Source organism: Carex rostrata, chromosome 1 (genome assembly GCF_964058835.1).
Source record: "Carex rostrata chromosome 1, lpCarRost1.2, whole genome shotgun sequence".
In the NCBI taxonomy this organism is placed as follows: Eukaryota; Viridiplantae; Streptophyta; class Magnoliopsida; order Poales; family Cyperaceae; genus Carex; species Carex rostrata.
The window spans coordinates 16,137,259-16,148,706 of record NC_135918.1 but is presented as its reverse complement, the minus strand read 5'-3'; the positions used below and the strand labels follow the sequence as shown (position 1 = coordinate 16,148,706).

Here is an 11,448-nt window from a genome sequence, read left to right as displayed (position 1 = left end):
TTTTTGTTCTCCAAATTAATTCTTATTTCATATATAGCTATATTTTAGTATGATTACACTATCTCTTTCTCTACAATGCCAAAGAAATTAATTAATTTTTGAGGCAATTTTTGGGTCACAATACCTGATATTATGAAAAAAAATCTCTTGCGTAAAACATCATGTAGATATCAAATGGACGAGTCAAAAGTAAGATATTGGAGAAAATTGAATCCAATTTTTCTCAATTTTACATGGATTAAATTTCCTCCAATTCTCAAATTTGAATCCCATAAACACCGATGGCAACACAACTACCTTAAAATTAAGAAGGCTTTTGAATGAGCAAGTGAAGGTAAGATATTGGAGAAAACCAAACCAGCAGCAAGTCAAGAGAAATGTATTGGTTTGATTTCCTGCAATTCTCACATTCATTGTCTCATAAACTCATAATAATTTCATATTTCTTTCTTGCAAGATTAAAACTGAATATGAGATGTTCTAGAAAACTGAACTGATCATTTAATTCACCAATTATTTGAGAGTAAAATTAAAGTTCGGAGGTATCAAAATTGATTCGTGCTGAAACTAGAATTGTGGGGTAATTTATAGAAAGCAAAACTGAGAAAAATAAAAAGAAAAAGGCAAAGGCATGTATGGTGTGATTTCTCTTTTTCTGGTTCCATGTCATGGATATGGCATGAGGTTTTACCAAGTGAACCAGTAATAATTTTTCTTTTTTCTTTTTTCTTTTTTCTTTTCACTTTTCAAAGACAGTCTTCTATGCCTTCCTGTTACTTGTGTTGTAACGTCCCTTTTTTATTGCAAAATCACAACAGAATATTGTGTATGTGTGTATATGAGAGAGAGAGAGAAACTTTGGGAAATTCTTCTATGGTCCTGATCACTAAGTGTGTGTTTATTGACGAGTTTGGATCCTCTGAAGTAATACACAATTTGAATTTGGATCCAAATCATCTGAATAATTTTGGCATGAATACTAATAGGGCACCGTAAATTTCAACTTAGACCGAATTGGCACACTGTTACTTACAGGAGATCCAACGGTCTGAATTCAACTTCAAATTCAAAATTTGAGTTACTTACATGAGATCCACACCCTCTGTTGACATGATGAGAAATAATAACTTGGCACACTGGTAGTTTTAAAAGCTAGCTCATGAGATAATATCTGTGTAAATTGTATATTTTCTCAAAACATATGGAGGAGAAATCCAAGCTTTGGAGTCATATAATAAGCGTCCAATTAATGAAATCAAGATTAGTGGGGATGGTTTTGGATATCTCTATCAAAACCATAACGCATGCATCATGAAAGTAGCTAGATATTGATCGATCCCAGAGAAATTTCCTAAACAAAAAAAATGTAAATATCGGTCGGCACAAGATTTTTCCATTGTCTAACTAAATTAAAGATCTCCGGAAGTAATTTATTTTTAGAAAGAAAAAGAGTAAGAATATTATTCATCAGAAACACTTTTGTGTCAACAAGATAAATTAATGGTATATAATAAACCATTAATTTTATACTTACACAAATATAGACATTATATGTCTTTAACAATCACATAATATTAATATTAATACTCAAGATGAATTCCATAACTCATGAACTTCAATTTGTTTCTTTTAATCTTTCTCATCTCAGCAGTTTCACTCGAGCCCTATTCAACTCCTTGACAACTTCTTCGATCCTAATGCGCTCCTTTGGAGACAACTTGGAGCACAAGAGGCCACATCGAATCACTGAAACCAAGCAATCATGAACATCCTGTGTTACATTTGCACTATCTCCTCCAACATTGACTGGGAACAGTTTATGGTCAATAATCTCAGTAACACGATCGGAAAAAGCCATCTCAACATACATGTGGAGGTTCAATCCGTCTCTGAATCTTTCGTCGTTGGGGCTTATGCCGGTAAACATCTCAAGCACTAGAATGCCATAGCTGTATGCATCTCCTTCAACCGATGCCTGACCTCCCATACCATATTCTAGAAAAAATGACAAATTAAAATCATTCCCTTCTACAGATTATTCACCAAGATCAGTAACATAGTGTTGTTTTTTCTTCTCAATTCAAACATATGAGCACTTTTTTCATTATGTATGTTGCCAATGTTAATTAGATGCACTGATTTTAACTTGGCCTTCTGAAAGCTTGTGCTAACTTCCTATTCACATATCAATTTGACAGCTAGGAGCTAACTAGGTTGGAACAATCTATTAAGATAATTAAAAGAGCAAATGAGACAATACAGATTATGTGGAAGCTATTCTTTCTGTACCGTGAAAGAGTAAAACAAACTCAAAATAAATAATAAACACACCCACTATAATGTAAGCTGGTCCGTAACTACTTATACCTATATAAATACTAAAACAGAAAATTAATTTCTCATAAGAATAAGCTTGTACCTGGGGCAATATAACCGATGGAACCTCTAAGTCCAGCTGTGCTTCCTGTCAACAGAGAAGACAATAGAATCAGGTTGAACCAGAAATCTGGCTAGCCCGAAATCACCCACATGTGCAGTCATGTCATCATCCAAAAGAACATTGCTAGGTTTAAGGTCACAGTGTATGATTGGAGCGGGCCCATGGTTATGAAGATAATCCAAGGCTGTTGCAACATCGATTGCTATATTCATCCTCTGGATAAGGCTGAGACTCCTAATTAAATGGCCTATTTGTACACATGTCAGGATGCAACCATGTTTCCAAGGTTCTGAAACTCGGAATCGGAATCGGATTTTTGACCGCCGAGTCAGAATCGGATGAATCGGCCGGAATCGGAAGAATCGGATCGGTAACTCGGGTTTTTTTGGCAGAACCCTTGTTTTGTAGCCAAAAAATAGGAAAAATTTAATAAAAATAATTTGCAAAAAAACTATGTTAATTAAGTGTTATATTCCAAAATTTTAAAACATGATTTAATTATTAAGTTGATTATTTCGTCTAATTAATTTTTTTATTAGATTAATGAACAATTAGATTTATTTGAGTAACATAAAATGAATCTAAAATTTAGAAATATAAACGAATCAAATTCGTACATTAAAAATTGGAGGTTAAAAACATAAGATAAAATATAGCACCATAAATAAAGTGTAAATATTCGGTAAATCTAAAATTCGTTACAATCGTGAAACTAAGAAAGGAAATAAATCAAATCATGTAAATAAATAAATAATTGAATTCTAACTAAGAGTAATTAAATTAGGAATTATAAATTGATTTGGTAATTATATGTGTATATATATATATATACTACTTTATATTTAATTAGTCGGATTTAAAATTAAATTATAAACACGTAAAATACTCGTACGACATTATAAATTGTTACGAATCTTCGATTCGAAATTTGGACGAAAACAGATTTTTAATAAATTAAATGAATACATATTAAGTTTTGGATTGCTTGGACCATTGGATTTAATCCCAACACGAATCTTGAACTCATCCTACACTTTGATTTTTGAATTGATGAAAGGAAGGGATTTAAACCCATTTGAATAAAAATTTCGGGTCCGGCACCGAATTCTCATCCTCTGAGATATCTCATATTTTGCGTGACTTGTTGAAAAACCAAAACCGTTCAAATAAGTTCTGCACAAATCTCAAAGCTCAAATAATACTGGCCCCCTGCGCTATCCTTCTCTTTTTCCCTTCTCTCCCGTTCGCCCCGTTCGCGCAAGAAACAGGAAGCGACTCCATGAAACTTCTCTCCAGCGATCTCAGCGATCTCCTCAGCGATCTCCATGAAACTTCTCCTCAGCCGGTCTTCAGCCTTCTCCTCCAGGTACTCATCTCCTCCTACGGCAGAGCACAATCCAGGTTAGTTGGAAATCGGAATTTTTTGAAATGAAATCGGCTCAAATCGGCTCAACTCGGCTTGAATCGGTGTAACTCGGCCGGAAAATCGGAAAATCGGCCGATTCCGGCACTGTTCATCCGAGTTTTGCCGAAAAACTCGCATGGGCGCGAGAATCGGGTAAAACTCGGCTCGGACGCCGCCGATTCCGAGTCGACTCGGCCGAGTCAACTCGGAATCGGCCAATTTTCGGAACCATGCATGTTTCTTGTTAGAAATTTATTTTAAAACTCAAAATTTAAATAATATTTATTTTAATATTAACGGTTTTTTAACTTTATGAATTATAGAGCTATCTGTGAATTAATTTCATTGATACAATTTGTACATAAAAGCTCACTATTTGGCAACAGAAGATCGAATCAAATAAAATAAGTAAACAGGAGCTGTCCATGGTCTCAATGATACAATTGTTTAAATCTTGCCAGTTACTCATTTTAATCAATTGAATTAATTGAGAATAGCATGCGCAAGCATTAAAATCAATTTCTATTTTAGTTGATCTGCATATGCTAACCATTCATTCATATTTGACCGTTTATTTTCTTTTAATACAAAACGGTAATAGAATGAATATCATTTTAATTCTCATAAATGTATAAAATTATTGGTATCAATGTCTATAAATAATACATGATACTTGAAGAGCTAACGATCCAACAATTCATATTCTCTTGCTCTTCCTATTAGCTCTATAATTCATAAATTTAATTTAGATTCTCCCACAAACAAATATTTTATTTATAGAAAACATATTATTCTGCTATCATTGTTGAAAGAAGCTACATCAACCTCTACCACGGTTGCGCCCGAAGGTAGAGGAATACCGGCGTAACTTGGGGCAAGCTTAACCGATTATTCCTGCGCTTAGGACGGGAAGTTGCCTTAGGTCCGCATTTTGCAGCTCCGGGTAATAAAGTTTTAATTATATTCTTGATTATATTTTTAATATAATTTTTATTTATTTTATTGATCAAAATTCAGATTTAAAATTAGTTGGTTAGTTCATATTTTTCCAACAATCTAAGGCAAAAACCCGTAATCTGAATTTGATCAAATTAAATTCTGATTTTAATTATTTTATAAATTGTAGAATTAATTAGTTTACCAAAATGAAAGATAAAAAATCAAAATCAAAATATTGATCATAACAAAAACTATTTCCCTGATTCGGATGGTATTTTGTATGAACTGTCACTGTAATTTGTGATATAAATTTAGCCGTTATGATTACTATGAAATTGTATTTAATTAATATTATTTGATTTAAATTACAATCGGAGAAGTTAGAAATATAAATTTGAGTTTGAATATATGCTGTGATTTATGAAATTAAATTAAGTTCCTTATATATCAATTAATGTTTTCTGTATTGAATACATTAAGAAATTATATTTGTTAATTAACTTCTAATTATGAGAATGATTTCCGCTATAAAAAATAAAATACAAGTTTGTCTTAATTTGTTTATATTATTTAGATCCCAATCATAATCAAAAATCAAAATCTTATTTCTTACTTAGACATTATAGATTTCTTACTAAAATATAAATTTAATTTTAGTAAATGGAAATTTTAATAATAAACTAAAATGATTTTAAGTTGATGTAGTTGTTGATCAATGGAATATTATATAATTGAAATCGAAATAGAAAGTTACGAAAAAGTGAATTAAATATTAAATTGATTAATTTGATATTTAATTACAAAAGTGTTTCTTGTTATCCAATTGTTAGCATATATTTGATATGATAATTATACAAAGTCCGTTAGTAAATATTTGTTAAGTATATAATTGAATGTTATCAATAAAATTCGGAAATCTGATTATTACTCTTAACTCAAGTAATTAAGTTTACAAATTATTTTTCTGAAAAAGAAGAATAAATTATTTAGTAGTGGACATCTTTGTCATAAAAATAAATAGAAAAAAAAAACATTAATTTTTTGACTTATGCTTCATCATTGTTGTTGAATTTTATAACGGATTAATATTATTAATTATTATAAATAAGAAAACTTAAAAGTCCTAATTAATGCTCATATAATTGCCACCTCTGTAATTTAATTGCATGAACCACCTTGATGATCTCTTTAATGAGTAGAGAAAACCAAAATAAACTATGAACGTCTGTTTCTTAAATTAACACATGAAATAAGTGTTAGTTTCATATAATTAAAAAAAATATATATATATATATAGAGGAATCAACAAGTGATATACAACCCATCTAATCAATATTAATATTGATAATTTCCCTCATCTAATGTCGTCCATATAATTAGATGAAATATTATATTTAATATTGAGAAAGTTGTGACTTGCAAGAGTATAGTATAATTTGAATTTATATGGATGTTTTCTAATTAAATTGTTAATCATGGTAATTATATCTTTAATGTTTATAATTATGTATTTAATGATTGGGAATATTGAACAGAGAATATTAAGCAGTTATATTCTTGAAAGACATTAATTCTCACTTGTCCAATCAGAAAATGCTATGTCATTTTTTGTGTGTGTCTAATCAATATTAAATTGATTGTAGATATCGTTAATTTTATTTTGTGGGACATTAAAATCTGATTTCCAAATGGATATTCTACATTATTAAATTAAACTTGACATTCTATCCAGTCAATTTATAATTTTAAAACAGAATCTACATTTGCAATTGGAGGCCTTATTTTAATACTTTCTTATGGTCATAGTAACCAAAATATATAATTATGTTGAGATATTTTGTTCTCGAATAACTATACAAAACAATCTAGATAATATTTTATTTTTTATTTAAAAAAAAAAAAAAATTTCATGATCAAAATTATATTTTACTTATTACCAACTTCTAAGGAAAATTATCATAATGTAAAACAAATATGATTAGTAATAGTTTACAAACAGAGATAAAACTATTACAATTTAATAATGTTCCATAGTAATATATATTATCTAATATTATACTATTAGTTTCATTGATGCCAAAAGTAAGAATTGTGATATCAAAGGGTTTATTTTGCCAAATAAATGAATATGTCAGTCTTATTTTCAGATTAAATAAAAATGATCCATGACATCTATGTAAAATAAATATGATAAATATTGTAGGATTCCAATTTTATAAATATAATAATAAATCAAAATATTTAATATATTGTTGTCAGGTGAGATTTTAATTATATATTATTATAGTCTGAAAGACTACTCAAATAAAATTGATAATATTCAATACTTCTGAAAATAAAGAAGAAAGAGAAATGTTTGGGTATAATTTAAAAATAATATTAATTAAAATAATTGTGATTAATTTTATTCATTGAGGTTCATTTTAATCAATTAATCATGATGACTAGTTAGCATACATGATTCATAATGTTATGTTAGAAAATAATTAAATAAGATGTCAATCTTACTATTTGATATATAACAGAATAATATGAGAGTTCAAATGTTTATTAAAATATATATAAACCTACCCTAAGTTATATATGGCATGAAATTACAAATGCATAAATTAAATCTTAATTGCACAATACTGATTATGCATTTATAGAATGCTTTAACATTATGTTATATATAGTTAATTGTGGAGATTATATGATATGTATGGCATGAATATTGAATATATGTCCTTGATTTTAATTTTATGAGGAATTGTGATAAAGCTTAATAAGAAAACGAAATGTGGGGGTGCGAAATAAAATGTACTCATTTAATTATTGATCATGATAACTAATATATATATTGATTGTGATTATAGCTAATATGTATTAAATGAGACTACTTGATAATTTTCTCGTATGTTGCAAACAAATGTGAGAATTTAAATTATCATATATCATGACATGAGGTGATAAAAATTTATTGAGATATACATGCTTAATCTATCTTGATGTCTTAAATTACTTTGATTGTATTAGAATGCATGATTTTGACATTCTATTAAAAATACTATTATTGTTAGCTCATATATTTTATTCTAAGTGCGTGTGATTAATTTTATGTCACATGTTGCTACAAAATTAATGATATGCTTTTGAAAGCATTATTTCTAATTATAATAATTTGGTGAATATTATTTTGCAAGTGATTTATAAATAAAAAATAAATTACTTGCATGCTTGAGCAATAAATGATAATTCATTGACATGAAAATGTTAATAATGGACTAAAGTTAAAGTCCATGTGTATATAGGACGAAAGTCCTAGAGTCATTGAGGGGATGGGATTTAGCCTAATGGGCCAATCTGGTGTGGGAACCCAACCTCTGTGATGGGCGATCCCCTGAAGGGGGTTCAATGGGTAAGAACAAGCAGATAGGTTGGCCAAGGAGCACAAGAATATTTTAGATATGGAACTTCCGTTCCAAACCCATCCCTATGGTGATCAGTGCTCCTGTGTAGTGTAATAAGCTGAGTATCCCAAGTCGGTAATTCGCGAGATGTGACTCTACACACATCCCAGAGGGAACTCTTCTATATGAGAATGACCGTATATACAAGGCCGCGGCTACTGAGTTTAGGCAACCCGTAGAATATTCTCATGAAAAAATCAAGTTAATGTGCATGGCCTCAAACGCACAACCCGCGATGTAGTTTTCTGTACTGTGTGTGTAATAATGTAAGTTCCGATCAAAGGAATCGTTGTTCAAGACCTGGTTCACTCCGATCTCCTCGGACTGAAATTATTGACACTAAGCGAAATCAAAACATTTTGCCCAATGCACAGTATAAACAATGGTAGCAGAAATATTTATATATATGTTTTAGTTTATTTTTATTTTTTAAATTAAATTTTGAATTTTGTGGGGGATTGTTAGAAATTTATTTTAAAACTCAAAATTTAAATAATATTTATTTTAATATTAACGGTTTTTTAACTTTATGAATTATAGAGCTATCTGTGAATTAATTTCATTGATACAATTTGTACATAAAAGCTCACTATTTGGCAACAGAAGATCGAATCAAATAAAATAAGTAAACAGGAGCTGTCCATGGTCTCAATGATACAATTGTTTAAATCTTGCCAGTTACTCATTTTAATCAATTGAATTAATTGAGAATAGCATGCGCAAGCATTAAAATCAATTTCTATTTTAGTTGATCTGCATATGCTAACCATTCATTCATATTTGACCGTTTATTTTCTTTTAATACAAAACGGTAATAGAATGAATATCATTTTAATTCTCATAAATGTATAAAATTATTGGTATCAATGTCTATAAATAATACATGATACTTGAAGAGCTAACGATCCAACAATTCATATTCTCTTGCTCTTCCTATTAGCTCTATAATTCATAAATTTAATTTCTATTCTCCCACAAACAAATATTTTATTTATAGAAAACATATTATTCTGCTATCATTGTTGAAAGAAGCTACATCAACCTCTACCACGGTTGCGCCCGAAGGTAGAGGAATACCGGCGTAACTTGGGGCAAGCTTAACCGATTATTCCTGCGCTTAGGACGGGAAGTTGCCTTAGGTCCGCATTTTGCAGCTCCGGGTAATAAAGTTTTAATTATATTCTTGATTATATTTTTAATATAATTTTTATTTATTTTATTGATCAAAATTCAGATTTAAAATTAGTTGGTTAGTTCATATTTTTCCAACATTTCTAAGCTGCCATTAGGAATGAACTGAAAAATCAAAGCTTTAAAATCATTACCATGGTGGTTTGTGCTAGAGCATGAACTTAAAACTTTGATAAGGTTTCTGTGTCGAACTTTTCTTAATACCTCACATTCAGACAAGAAACTTTTAGAAGCACCACGTTGATTCAGATTTAGTATCTTCACAGAAACAGTTGTCACGTTCTCAAAATTCATCAGAGCTTTGTAAACAGCTCCAAAGGTACCTCTTCCAATTAGATTCTCCGATGAAAAGTGATCTGTATCCCTGAGAATGTCATTGTATGACACTTTTTGATACTCAGAATTTTTGGCCACAAATGGTAAGGGATTATTCTGAGATCCATTTTTCCAATAAAAACGGGCTATCAAAAACATGATTATACACATGCATATAATACCATCTATGCAACAAATTATTACAACTTGTATTTGTACCATAGGATTTTTTTAAATTACAGTTTGCTACATTTACCATATTAGAAAGAATTTTGATGATTGCTTTATGTTGTCACTATTATAATTTTGATTTTGCTGTCACATCTCTATACTGTAATTCTTAAATTTTTAATTTGGCTTTTACTGATCGCTTTTACCTTTCATTTTTGCATTGTTGTTGGGTTAACGGTTTTCTGTTTTCTATATTTCATATGCTCATTTTTATTTCTAAATCACTGTCTTTGCTGGTAAATTTTTCAATGACTGTTTTTTTTCTTAAACAAATTTAGTTAATTTCCATCAATGGTGGTTTTTTTTAATTAGTGCTTTGGGAAGAGCGGTGGCGGCGGCGCTTTTGAAGCAGAGCGCCACTGAATTCATGGCGTTAATGACAGAGGCTGAGCGACCGATCGACACAATTGTCAGTGCGAGAAGCTCTGCTCGATGGCGTGTGCGCGTAGTAGACCCAAATTGAAAACCTCGCAAAACCCTTTTGGCAAATGGCAATGAAGAAAGTAAATCTGGGTATTTGAATTGGGCCTAAATTTGGGCTGGGAAGCCATTAGGCCTTTTACATGTTTTGTGTTTGGTTAATAACCTCTTTTTTTTTTTTTTTTTTTTTTTTTTTTTTTTTGCTCATGCTATAATCGGAAAGTAAACATGTGCACTGCTGGCTTTACGTATGCATAGAGTATTAACAATATCCTTAACGGGTATACTCTACCCTACCCGCCCGTGCCCGCCGCCCGGGGTATCCGTGCCCGAGCCCGGGTATGGGTCGGGTACGCGGGTAGGGGCAAAAACCGGACCGGACTCACATTTTTGGACCCATACCCGACCTTACCCTACCCGATCTTACCCGTACCCGACTATACCCGATTACCCCTACCCGATACCCGAGTACTGTTCACCTTAATTCAAAATTCAAAAAATCGGTTCCCGCCCACCCGGTGCCATCCCATCCGGACTCGACCGGCCGGACCCACCCGGACCGGACCGGACCGACCGGATGGGATTTTTTTTTTCTGTTATTCTTTAAAAATTTAAATTTTATCCCTCCAATCAAAATTTCTTTAAATACCTCTCTTCCTCCCTTCATTTTCACATCTCCATCTCAATTCTCATTCTCTTAATCTAAATTTCTATTATTCTCAAATTTTAAATTTATTGTTAAAAAAATATATAGTTGTACATTTAATTCCTTCTACAAATACGCAAACAGAATTACGAAGGTATCGAAATTACGAAGTTCGGGACATTCCGCAAGATTTTTCCGCGAGATTTAAAGGTTATATTTAGTTCATGTTAGATTAATTTATTTTTGTAGAGTAAATTTATTTTATGTAGATTTATTGGATGTTAAGTAATTAGATATTTAGATTTGTTAGATTTATTTTATGTTAGATTTGTTAAATTTGTTAGATTTATTGAATATGTTAGATTTATTTAGTTTATGTTAGATTTGTTTTTGTAAATGTTAGATTTATTTT

The 11,448-nt window shown here is 30.6% G+C and overlaps 1 protein-coding gene across 2 annotated transcripts in view; it reads right to left on the bottom strand.

Annotated features, from left to right (window-relative positions):
- Nucleotides 1-1,585: 1,585 nt before the first annotated feature.
- LOC144560924 (uncharacterized) overlaps nt 1,586-11,448 on the bottom strand; it is a 46,888-nt gene continuing 37,025 nt past the window's right edge. Inside the window, exon 3 of one of the 2 annotated variants that reach the window (XM_078310156.1) lies at nt 1,586-1,980. In XM_078310156.1, coding sequence (XP_078166282.1) covers nt 1,640-1,980 — 341 coding nt within the window. In that variant the 3' untranslated portion in view covers nt 1,586-1,639. Of the gene's footprint in view, nt 1,996-11,448 lie in introns of both variants that reach the window. The other variant, XM_078310164.1, reaches the window with a different exon arrangement.